This window comes from Leptinotarsa decemlineata, unplaced genomic scaffold, assembly GCF_025532065.1.
Source record: "Leptinotarsa decemlineata unplaced genomic scaffold, Ldec_3_MD MMD2_P_RNA_scaffold_5, whole genome shotgun sequence".
Classification (NCBI taxonomy): Eukaryota; Metazoa; Arthropoda; class Insecta; order Coleoptera; family Chrysomelidae; genus Leptinotarsa; species Leptinotarsa decemlineata.
This window is the reverse complement of record NW_027412532.1, coordinates 15,352,197-15,365,143: the sequence shown is the minus strand read 5'-3', so window position 1 is coordinate 15,365,143 and position 12,947 is coordinate 15,352,197. Positions and strand designations below refer to the sequence as shown.

The following is a 12,947-nucleotide window of genomic DNA, read 5'->3' as shown; positions in this document are numbered from 1 at the left end:
CAAGTGAACAGAAATTCTGCGCAGGAGAAATTGAAAAATTATTGGTAATATACATTTTCAAAGATGTCAGTAAGTCTATTTATATGTCATCAGATACATGGATGCTTTGAGTAATGGCTGAATAACATTTTTTTCCACCTGAAGTCCATTATCCATTTGATTTGCTAAATAAGAGAAAGCTTTAAAACTACTCCCAAACTCGGAATGTATGATCTTATTCTTAACCAGAAGCATTCCTATACGAGGGTGGTCCCAGAAGTATTCGGTCCAACAAAGATAACACTGAAATTTTAGAAAAAAAATGTATTCATTTTCCAACATAATCTTACAGCTCCATACACTTTTTCTAGCGACGTTCAATAAGTTAGATACCGTTTTTATAATAAGAACTGTCTTACTCCTCAAATAGGCATTAACTGCCGATATCAATTTTCATCGTTGGACAATCTTTGACCACTGAGCCATTTTTTCAAGTTTGGGAACAGAAAATTATCCGAGGGGACTAAATCCGGCGAATCGGGTGGATGCGTTAGCAATTCAAACATTAGTTCGTTAATTTTGGTCCTTGCAATAATGGATTTGTGAGCAGGTGCATTGTTTTGATGAAACAACACTTTTCTATTAGCCGACTGCGGCCGTTTTTGCTTGATTTCTTCACCCAAACGTTGCAATAAGTTCGCATAATCCTACACGTATCCCAAAAACCGATTCCATGACCTTGCCTTCAGATGAAACGGTTTCTTTGGAGCCGGTTCTACCTTTTGAGTCCACTGTTTTGATTGTTCTTTTGTATCGGGTGTAAAGTGATGGACCCATGTTTCATCCATGGTTATGAAACGACGAAGAAATCTGCTTTATTGCTGTGAAACTTCTCTAAACACTCAATTGAAACATCTTCACGACACTGTTTTTGTTGGACACAACTTTCTCATGTCTAAACTTTCAGATAATATACGGTGTACCGCACTTTTTGAAATACCTTCTAAGTCTGCTAGCTGGCGCACTTTCGGTTGGTAAGGCCGGGTACTTCTGGTAACACCCCCGTAATGGAAGTTATTGATTATTCAGAGAGGTCCTTTGGAATTTATTCAAATATTTAGTGTCAGAAGGCAAAAAATAATGGTAAATTCGAAGGAATATAGTGGAAGACCGACTTGCTTTAAGTTAAGAAAATGATATACTCTCCCATCACTTGACTCATGAAAAGGCAAACTATATAGGTAAGTATAGCTTAAAGTAAAGGATTACTCCCAGATATTACATTTTTTCTCAATAATAACTAACCATAGTAATAAATTCAACTGTCAGTCTTTTGATGATTTACATGGACAAAAATATGGAAGAAATTAAGTAAGATATTACATGGGCTGTAGATATTTACCCAAAATTTAAAAAATTAAGTATCACGTATGAAGTAAGTAGGTATCAAAGTGTGACCAATGTGATGAAATGAATTTCTCATTACTTTATTTGAAAATCAATAAAAAATGTACAACCTTGGTATCTAAATTTTGCTTCTTTGTTAACGAATGTGAAATTTTATATATTCTCAGAATTGCATAATAGGTATGTTGACCCAGTGGCACCCACGGCCTGATGACTTCGACAATTGCGGAACTAGTCAAATGTTACACCCATGCTCAATCCTTAAAGAGATGGGATGAAATCAAAGGATATAATCTTGCCAGGATCACCTTGGGCGACCCTGGGAAGCTGGCGCCGAAGAAATATCTGGCGATGACCAGGAAAAATCTACGCCTTACAGTAGGATTTCTGACTGGCCACTGTCAACTAAGGAAAAACCTCCATAATATGGGGCTAGTGGACACACCTCTAGGAAGGATGTGTGAACAGAAAGATGAGACTGTCAGGCATGTCCTGTGCGAGTGCCCGGAGTTATCGTCAATAAGAGAGTGTGTGTTCGGCGAGTCTTGGCCTACACCTGCCGATATAAAGGAGATGTCTCCTAGCGACCTGTCCACCTTCCTGGAAAGGACAGGATGGACGATTATCTAGGAACACAACTCCTCGGAAGGATGTACGATGGGTCACATGTGGCCTAAGTGCGTGGGCTTACACTCACCCTCCCTACTCTACAGATACAGATAGGTATGTTGACTAGTAAGCTGAACAGCATAGGAGATAAGTGAAAATATTTATATTAAATTGACTTGAGTTGATCTGACATTCTATGTTGGTTAGTTTAAAATCAGTTTAATTTATTATGAAAAGTATGTTTTATCGATACTCAAGTCATTTTCTTTGGATAATTTTGGTTTCATTATCAACTGTATAAAACAAAATAGTTCATCTTTGGTTTTGGTGATATAAAAAGCTATTTGGTGAGATGTTACGAAAATTCGATACTTACGCAAGGGTTTCTAGCATAGAATCCTAGTGACAAAAAGTGGTTCTGAAAAATAAGTTTAGCGAGTTTAATATATCTGAAAATATAAGAAAGAATTGTCTTGGTAGGTACTCACTCTTTTAGAGAATTGAGGTTCGCCACCGAACTGTAACGATAAAGTCAATTAGAAGAGTTAATTCAAATATGAATATACAAATACGTACTAAACCGGATATTCGTTTCCCAGACATTTGATAACGTTTCACGAATAATTTTGATGACGCAAAGTAATTTTTTATTTTTGAGTCACAAGAATTCAGTGTGACAAAATCATTAATGAAATGGCATATGACAGAACTAACAACAAAAATTCAATTGTTCTCATATACAAAGTGTGTAACAGATAAATGTAATAAATTCCAGTCATTGAACGAACCTCTTTATTGATTGTAAACATTTAATGATTGGCAGATTGGTATGAGATTGAATTATCACAGTCCAAATCGAATATCGATGAACATGACATGGAGAATGGCCATAGAACTGAGAAACGTGCTTGAGAATGTTTAGACACGTCCATTTTTCACAAAAAATTTAAGAGAGTATTTCACAGAAAGCAAATAACATTAATGCAATCTATTCAACGATGTTACATGCGTGAACATAATCCAGAATACTCTGAGATATTCGAGAATATTTCAGAATGCTTTCTCTTATTGATCAAAACGAAAAATTTTACTCAGAGTACCGGAAAAAAAATTAATGCGAAAATCTATTGGAAAACACGAAGTTGTATTATGTTGGTTTTTCCTAGAAACACATGAGTCACTTATAACTCCGCGGAGTTAGTAGGTGGACAGATATAGTTCAGAATATTCTAGAATCCTAGATAAGAATCAGCTAGATTCTTATCAAAAGCTTTCCATTGATATCTTGAGAAGAAACTATTTTCGAGTTCTCCTCTATTCCATGACACCTTACCTCCGCCATTCCTAAATAATTAGGGTTTTTGAAACCTCCACCGTAAATTCAAGTGACTCCTGCCTTGTCATATCGTTTAACATTTGGTCAATGATCGAAAGCATAGAAGGGGCACAAATTATTTTTTTCAAATTACAAAATTTCGGGTTCAAACTCGGAATTTACCAGAATTTCGTGTTTATAGTTGGAATACAAGAAGATCCCATGTTTTCAAAAAACTCGAAATTTTTTCTTCAACTTCATAGATATGTAGGTATATAAGAGAATAATCAAGTTTATACATATTTGCACTCGGTTCGAATAAGCCATGTAAATATAGGCAAATGTAATAGGCCCAATGTTTCGCGGTGGCCTGTTACCTGTTATTGAAAAAAAATGTCACACACTAAGCCACCAACCGTGACCATACTTTTTTTGTATACGATGCTGAAAGATCATTATCTCTTACGCTCTGCGGGTCGCGGATTATGATTATGAGACACCTACAACCTAATTCATTCTGTTTTTATTCTCCAGAAAAGGATTTGGAATATGTTTGCCAGGCAAAAGCTATAAACTCTGCAGATCTGCAGACTCCTGTCCCATCGTATTTTAACGTTATATAGCTTGTCTCTTTCTCCTAGAAGCAGTTTGTCTCTGGCATATAAAGCACAGGAACGATATCATATCGAATCCAGGTTATTCTATTCGATTCTATAACATAACAGTTTCCATCTCAGTGTTTTACAACAGAAAGGAGAGTTAATGATGATTGTCACCTACTCAGTTATTAGCCTGTACTTCTGAACACGAACAAATTGTGAATAGTTTACCGTAAAATAAGAATACTAAACAAATCCAAACTTGTAGAATCGTTACTAAAACTGACGCCCGAAGATGCTATCGTATAGCGAGACACGTATCGCGGTTTTGTAGACATTCAAATGAAAATCTCACTTGGAAGTGTGTTTTTTCCAATAATTTCGAATTTGTAGCAGTCGATTCCAAATGAATGATCTCCACTGAACCTCTTTGCATCAAAATTTTCCAAAATAGAAGGAACTTGTGTTGTTCCAATGTTTGTGGATTATAGTAGAGGAATCGACATCTTCTATTCAGGTGGGCTTCTGGGCATCGACTGGACAAAAGTTATTCTATTAAATTTGTTGGTTCCAAGGAATACTGCAGCAGCATAAGAAATCAAGTACTGCTACCTAGGCAGATTTTTTGACATTTCAGCCCCCCTTCCCTTGTCAGCGAATTCGTGTAAAACTCCCCCTATATACTTACATAAACATTGTTATTCGAAGTAGAATCTATTTGATATTGCTTATGTACCTACGACCATCCAGACACCCGGCCTCCATGTTATCAAAAATAAGCTGAACAAAGACCCCTCTATCAACCCTTTGTTGCTTACGTAATGCTTATATAACACGTAAGCATCCTGACTTTCATTGAAAAACATATGGATACTCCATTTATTTGGATTTGGTACATTTGATTCGACAAAACTTTGGTAATTTTTAAGTTTGAAAAATATTTGAATCTTGAACCACTTCCAGAAAGTAATTTTTATATTTTCTTATACCTCAACATCCCCAGTTTTTCCAAAAAAAAACAACCTAGGTACCTTTAGTGGAAGAGGATAAGAAAATATAATTGGGTGTACAGATTCGCAATAGATAAAATAACACGTTTGTTTTTGTTATAACTCTCCTCCAATCAAAACCAAGCTATGGTTTGTTCGATGTACTTCTAAATTAGGGAAAATATAATCGAAGAATGAAAACACTCATCAAATTTAAGCATTACCCCGCATCAGAACAAAAATACTGACTCTCGAAGCCAATTTCGCTAACCAAGTTAACATCATTAGAAGATTACTAAACTGTCAGTTCAGTCATCTCTTGATGATATCAGATTACATAACCGCAGCACATGTTTCATCAAGACTCAGAAGCTATTGTAAACTGTTCAGTGAAAATCTAACAATAAATGTTCTGAAGCGGAGTACATTGTAATGTCCCTCTCGGGTGAGGAGAAGGCAAGATTTCCCGCCTATAATAATATAATAATAACCAATAACTTTATTCACAACGTATACAGATTACAGTACAATTAAAACAAAATATGTGAACAAAGTGGTTTGGTGATAAGAGCAGAGCTCTTGTTTCGCAAGAAGTTATAAAGAATATGTAAGTATATAAATATTTGTATAAAAATATGTATGACCTTCATGGAGTAGGAACTACAAAACATTTTACTAAATTTTGTGAATTTGGTGTTGTAGTTAAGCAAATTATATTTCGGCTTGAGGTAAAATATGGATAAAATTATGCTACTTACAATACAGTATGATACAACTTTAGGATAAATTTGACAAAGACTAACTTATTTCACTTAACAGATTTATTTTTAAATTGTCTATCTTTTTCGAGAATGTGTTCTCTTATTTGTTTTTTGAATATTGGTTTTGAATAAGAATTTTTTATTTTGCGAGGTACGGTGTTATATAATTTAGTTGCCATGAAAGAATATGCTCTTTGTGAAATTGACTTTTTAACAGTAGGATAAGTTAGTTGGTCGCGATGTCGTGTGTTATAGTCGTGGTTTCGTGATGATGCTTTATTTTTGCTGAAATGATACTTCACGTTTGTACAATAGTAGGTAATATAATTGTCTCATATCCATAACTTCACACTCTTTATACAGGAGAAATCTGACGAGAAACGTGAATTTCTAGACATGATCAACTTCATGAATCTCCTTTGTAATACCTCTAATGAATTGAGGTGTACATGCAGAGCTGATCCCCATGCTGTTATACCATATCTCAAATGGCTCTCTACTAGGGAACTATATAATTGATTAAGTTCTTTGTGAGGTAAGTAATTCTTCAAGGAACGGAAGTTGTGAAGCATTGTTTGCAGTTTTTTTATTGTATATTCTATATGAGAGTCCCACCTTAAGTTTTTATCTATGTAGACGCCCAAATATTTGATTTCTCTCAGGGAATCGATATTTATTGTTTTTCCTTGTTCGCCGACATCAAGAGTTTCAAATGGACAATCATTGGATATATTGCAGCTAAAAGGAAGAAAATTAGTTTTTTTTCCAGATTCACTGTCAGGAGCCTTTGGTCAAACCATTTTTTGAGCAAGTGGAAATCTGTTTCTACGTTCTTTTTCAAATCAAGCCAAGTGTCTGCCTCATAGAATATCGCAGTATCGTCTGCGTATCCAATTATTTTCACAACGCTGTCCAAAATGAATAATTCATGTAGATATAAATTGAAAAGCAGAGAACCCAGTATCGTATGATGTGTGTATCCGTGCCGAAAGGACATATGACTTAGTTTCGAGGTACCGAACGCCTCCTCGTCCTATGAAATCTTACCGCGGTAATGCGGGGCGCTGCTGTGATGAATCTTCTTTCCCTAGCTTCCAATGGGATACTTTATAGATCATGAAATAATCAACGAACTCGACCCTAAGTTTATAGAGGAGATGGACGTCGACTAAAAGAAGTCATCCCTGTAACGTTGGAACAAATGCAATAACTTCTCAGTTCTCAAACTTTTGAACAAACTAGGAGGTTGGGTGATATCTTATGAATCTACTCTTCACCAAATTCTAGAGCAGCACAAGCACAATCAGGAGAGGAAATAATATCTCCCTGAGCAGGCTAACAAACGCTTACTCTCCAACGATGACAGATCCAAACCAGTCTCAAAAACCCTACCTATCGCTGAGGTTTATGTATCTTCAGGTATAGCTGACGTACAGATGCTCTCGTATGGAAAGATTACTGCAGACCAATCGAATGGAATCTCTTCAGTAAACCATTACGGCTGCTGTAGAGAATGTGCGCCAAAGAAGACCCACTCTCCAAGATACAAATTTTTATTGCTGATCTACCTGACGATGGTAGTCACAGACAGACCTCCCATCAGGTCTCACTAGTTTGACAGGAATGTACCTTGGTCTGTTAACCTTGGATTGGATTATTATCTACAAGGATATCCAGGCCATGATAGCAGAGCACATACTCTTTGCCTGGCCGCTATGGACCGGGTTAGGTTTTCGGTGTTTGTCATTTTCTACTCTTGCTAGCTAGATCACTCACCAAGTAAAGTAATCGACTTCGTTAGGCGTAATTCACAATAAACCCTGTTACGATTATGATTCGAAAAAATCACGGTATGATCAAAATAAAACAAAATCAATATCAATAGCAAACTATAGGTAAACTGCAATATTCACATTTGCTACCGAGCTGACGTCAACTGGCATGGATATAAATGAACTTGGAGAATTTTAGCCAAAACTATATCCTCTTAAATAAAAACGTGTACCGCTCGCTCATCCTGCGCATCACGACGCTGCCGTCGAATGCGTCGCGACGCTTGTCAGAATCGAATTCAATTCGCATTCCACCACCTAGAGCCCGCGTTGAGACTTGAGGTGATGAAAATGTGCTGCTGAATCGTGTTGAAAATAAAAATAAAAAACGGAAATGGATTATCGATCGGCATCCCCAGAAACCTCAGATGTGTTCTCGGAAGAAATGGACACTGATTCTTTAAAGGAAAACAGCTTATTGAACAGAACTGTGGCAAAATACAATAACAACAATTTCAAGGTGGGTTACATGCCTGTGGAAGATACGAAACCTGGCATGAGAGGAAGGAAGACAATTGCTTTCTGGACGTTGCTGGTGTTACTGTTCATTTTAGTTATTGGGAATCTCATTCTGACAGTTACTATTATTGGAGTACTGAAATTGGGACAAGGTGAGTTATTGACTCATTCGAGTTTACGAGTTTTATTTATTACTTAAATTTCATTTAATTCAATACACTATTCTCCGTGACATGAGGGTTTCAACTCCTGTTCCTCAAAAATTTATGATATATCATTTCTAACTCCGCTGCATAAAATAATAAGAATATGAAGCATATGTTTCTCAGTCGTTATCAACCAAATAATTCAGTTGAGTTAAAAAAATAGTGTTGATGTGGTCTTTTAATGGAAGATATTATCATTATAGAGCAAAATACGAAAACATTCAAATTTTTGAGAGTTGGTCTCTACATTGAAAAAAGGTTAGAGTAATTGTTGAAATTATTGTGCCCAGATTGCACGTTGAAAGGTAAGACCTCGTTAGTCTTTAGTTCGGACAACTTTTTACTTTTGAGGATTGCCATTCGTGGTGGGGGGGGGGGTGTCGACAGCTGGTTAACAGAAAACAGATTGTCTCGTTCTAGATAAAAGATGTCAGAGGCATATATAATCCCTTTTAGGGAAAAAAGTTTTGGCATTCTACTTCTCCATCTCTATACAAAAATATGTGGAAATCTTCCATTAATAGACAGGTATTATCGAACCCAAACAGATGTATTGCATACCTATATGTGATGATTGTCGGATCAATGATCACGTTTGGAGTAATTACCTGGTGGCTGAAAGTTTTCAAATCCTAAATAGGCATGATTGGATTCTCCGGAATCAATAAACAACTTCAGGTTATGGTGTAGGTTAATACAGACCCAGCACAGAGATATCAACCTGCCTAGTGCCTAGTGCAAAACAGCTTTGGAAGCACTTGACTCTCTTACAAGCAACGTCCAAGTTGGTGATAAACTGCCAAAAATATTCTCCAGAATCTGCCATTGGCATTGCTTTAGTATTTGCTAAAGCAATGCCAATGGCATTGGCATTGCTTTACCTAGATAACAAGATGAGTTTCCGGCAAAATCTACCAGGATCGGCCTATTCCAAGGCATTTATAGATACATGGAAATATGTTACCAAAAAATGTTTAGACTACAGCAGGATAACCTACTTCTAACAAGCCTATATACATACTGAATCATCATATGCAGATAATGAATACGTCGGAAAACAGCAGAGCACCTACCTTGTGCCTTACCTGTAGTCGAGCAGACCCACTAACTTGAACATATCTAACTCTGCAGTCAAGGCACGCCTTTTGGTATTTTGTCTACTTTGACTAGATCCCCTATTAGGCTAATTGAATGTATAGATATTACTTTTGTAAAGTTTTACTCCCACTACCAAGGCTTGCCTTGTTGAGTAGTATGTATTTATTTACCATTGAATGTCTTCTTTTATTGTAACTTTTCTTTTAATGTGATGTAAATAAATATTATTATTATATGTCTACCATAGATAATTTTCATTTTCACTGGTCGCCATGTTTAATCATATGAAGTTATATACCAGAATGGCACTATTCAACAGTTTTTTGTTCGATTCATTTAAATGATATTCAAAATGACCTTTGAACTGTGAAATCTTTTTTCCTAGAGTTTTTAAAAACGTAATAGAGGAAAGTTATTCCCTTTTCAACTGTATATTAAAACAGCAGTCTGTATTCTCAGACAGATAATTTAATATTTTCGCAATTTATAAATTTTATTGTTACGATTTTCTCTGTAGGTTAGACAGTAACTGACACCACTGTACAATTAAATTCAACTTTATTCCACTACCACACTAATAATACAACACAAAACTCTTACTAACTTCAGACTAATGCTCAAATGTCTATCGCTTTATTAACTCATCATCTATATTGACATTGTACTTGACGAACTAGATTAGACTCTCCTACGTCGCTTAAATAAGTCGATAGAATTATTTGAAAGCTGGCGGAACAATTCTCGAACAAACGCGTCGTTCCAGAATTTTCGACTAAGTCACAGTCGATCGGAGGAGACCAGTCGCTAGATTTTTTATACATTGTAATCGTTTTTCACTTACTTCAATACTACAGAAACAAGATCTTCATGGTTATCATGAGACAGTAATCGTTCATGTTCAATTTCTCTTCATGATGCTGCGCAGTACTTACCAGAAAAATTCAATACGATATATAAGAGGCATACCAATATAATATTTATTCTAATATTGAAGAACAGATATTCTTGTTTGGGTTTATTACTTTCCACAATTTGAAAAATAAACAATGCTAAATCCAATCTAACATAAACCAATTAAAGAAAGCTAGGTAAAGAAATTTCATTATTTGATTTATAGGCAGACTTTATGAATACATGTTGCTGAAGTGTTTTATATTACGCAATCACTTTTCAAGATGAACTTTTCAGTTTGTACTTTATTACACTCGGCAGATTCTGTATTGATTTAGCTTGGTTTGTTTCTGATTGTGGAAGGTTATAAACCCAAAAATCAGTAAGACACATTAACTCCTTCATAAAAAATCCCAAGATGATGTATCTTATTTTTCAGGGATGCAAAATATCGAATTGGTTCCAAATGCTCAGTCCATTAAACTATTTGGGGATGTGAATCTGGACCACATCTACAAGAGGGATGGTAAAATAGAAGGCTACAAGAACCAACCTATGGAAATTACCTCAAACGACAGCCCAATTCTATTAAGCTTAGTGAAATATAGTAGAGGTGTTACTAAAGTCAAAGTAGATCCTAATGAAATATTATTCAAAAGTACAAATTCTTTTGAAGTTAAAGATAAGGAAAAAGAAACAATTTTTACTGTTACTAATCCTATTTATAAAGAACTAACGAATGCAAATAGCCTCAATAGTAAATATTTGCACACCAATAAGATCCGAAGCCCAACAGATTCCGATCTACATATTGAAGGAGATATTGTTACTCTCAAAGGTGCTGAAGGGTCGAATGTTTCAGGCAAAGAAGTATTTTGGTCTGCTGATCAAGACATTTACTTGAAGAGCATTAATGGTTCAATAATTCTGATGAGCCAAGAAGGTATATTTGTGGATCTCGATAGAATTCCAATAGCAAAATTGAACCACAACTATGTTACATCGCAATTCAAGGTCTGTGTATGCATGCCAGAAGGAAAACTATTCAGACTGCCTGTTGCCAATCCCAATCAAAGAGTGTTTTGTGATTATGTGAATATGGCTCCACAGTATAATCCTTGTATTTAGGAAATATACAAAGAGTAGAGATCAATATGATGAATGAAGATTTGCCAGAATGAATCAAAGTTATTCACTGGTATTATATCTTTATCATCAGCTATAACATCCATTAAATTGAAAAGTTCTATGGATATGTTCATGTAGCACTGTGAACATGTTTTAGGTCATATTACTTACCATGGAACATAAATTCCAACTCTGCTTCAATAGATCGTTGATTGACTTTAGTACTGTAGAGGTTTCTTACAAAATATGAAATTTCCACAGCAATGACTGATTTTGTTACTGAATTTTCCAGTTTGTGAGTGTTGAAGAACGTATATTATTCCAGAAAAGTTACAAGCATGAATAGAAGGTACATATCTTCATTATTATATAGTAGTTGACAATAAAATATTTATACCAGATGTTTTCTGATTTATGTCTATAAATATATATATATATATATATATATATATATATATATATATATATATATATATATATATATATATATATTATTAGAAATCCCTACTTATTTTTTCCAACAAATTTGTCATGTATTTATCCAAAGTCAATTGAATGAGTGCAATTTTCAAAAAGTTTTTCAATTTATACCAAAAATATACCCGAAATTCAACTTGTCTTCAAAGGACCAGAATGTAACAGTTTATAAAAAGGCTAAATCAATTACATACAATAAATTGATGGATGTAGCCATTACTAGGTGGTAGGAGATCGTCATGAAAATTAAGCTTTTTATGTTTTTTTTACCACTTCCATTCGTGACTAATGTTACTGCAGTTTCCTTCTATAAGGACATTTTCAAACAATTACAATAAACCGAAAATAAATCATAATGTTAGTCCTTATATACTTACTGAAGGTAATAATAGAGGTCCTTAACACAATTGAGTACCTGAAATTTGTTTACCTGTGACAATGTGGACACACTAATTTGAAAACGTGAGTAAACTAGATCGACTTTATCATTTAGCAGATTACATCCGCAATGCTAATGCTTATGAATTTCCAAGGATACCAAATAATTGAGTTTTCAACCTTTGCTTGCACAGTGCAAAATTTCCGTATCGTTTAGATTTGAGAACTTGGTTCCCTCATCTTAACTTTTGAATGAAACAAGATATCAGGGTCCAACAAAATTTATGTCAAAAGGATTTGTCTTCAGTACTTTTTGGTGAAGAAGACATTAGTGTTGCATCACTCATCGCCGAGAGGGTGCTACCAACTTGTTTTTTTAAATATAAAGGGAGGTTTCGTGATACCTCATTCAATTGGTTCAACCGTTCCAAACTAATTGGCAGTTATATATTCGTTACAAGAGTTTGCTTTCAAACGATAAATATAATAACTTCAAAAAAATGCATACATAACTCCCTTCTATTTCATTCCAATTGATATATTTCTGTTAAAATTTGTTTTTCTATTAACCAGCTGTTCAATGTTCATCATTCACTTTCTCACAATGAAAAGGTCTATTTACAAATTCATTTTTTACATTATGGAATGTTTCTGAAGTAATTTCGTTGCAAACACTTTTTTTTATTTAGTTTAGTTATTTAGAAAAATTTACTGAATGATAAAAAAAAATTGAATACTTCCCATTAAATTTTTTTTCTAATGTGGAAACAGGTACCTAATTAGTTTATTACAAATCCATTCAATGAGTTTGGGAAATTT

At 34.8% G+C, this 12,947-nt stretch overlaps 2 protein-coding genes across 3 annotated transcripts in view; one reads left to right on the top strand and one right to left on the bottom strand.

The window, feature by feature from the left end:
* LOC111505323 (uncharacterized) overlaps window positions 1-2,726 on the bottom strand; it is a 49,039-nt gene extending 46,313 nt beyond the window's left edge. Inside the window, exons 1-3 of one of the 2 annotated variants that reach the window (XM_023160106.2) lie at window positions 2,572-2,726; window positions 2,484-2,513; window positions 2,372-2,413 (exon numbers count right to left, since the gene is read on the bottom strand). In XM_023160106.2, the coding sequence (XP_023015874.2) occupies window positions 2,372-2,413; window positions 2,484-2,513; window positions 2,572-2,598 (99 nt within the window). In that variant the 5' untranslated portion in view covers window positions 2,599-2,726. The remainder of the gene's footprint in view (window positions 1-2,371; window positions 2,414-2,483; window positions 2,514-2,571) is intronic. The other variant, XM_023160105.2, reaches the window with a different exon arrangement.
* Window positions 2,727-5,621: 2,895 nt separating this feature from the next.
* Window positions 5,622-11,674, top strand: Scgbeta (Sarcoglycan beta). Its single transcript, XM_023160107.2, has 2 exons — window positions 5,622-8,102; window positions 10,585-11,674. The coding sequence occupies exons 1-2, from the start codon at window positions 7,826-7,828 to the stop codon at window positions 11,271-11,273; spliced, it is 966 nt and encodes a 321-aa protein (XP_023015875.1). The 5' UTR covers window positions 5,622-7,825; the 3' UTR covers window positions 11,274-11,674.
* Window positions 11,675-12,947: the final 1,273 nt, after the last annotated feature.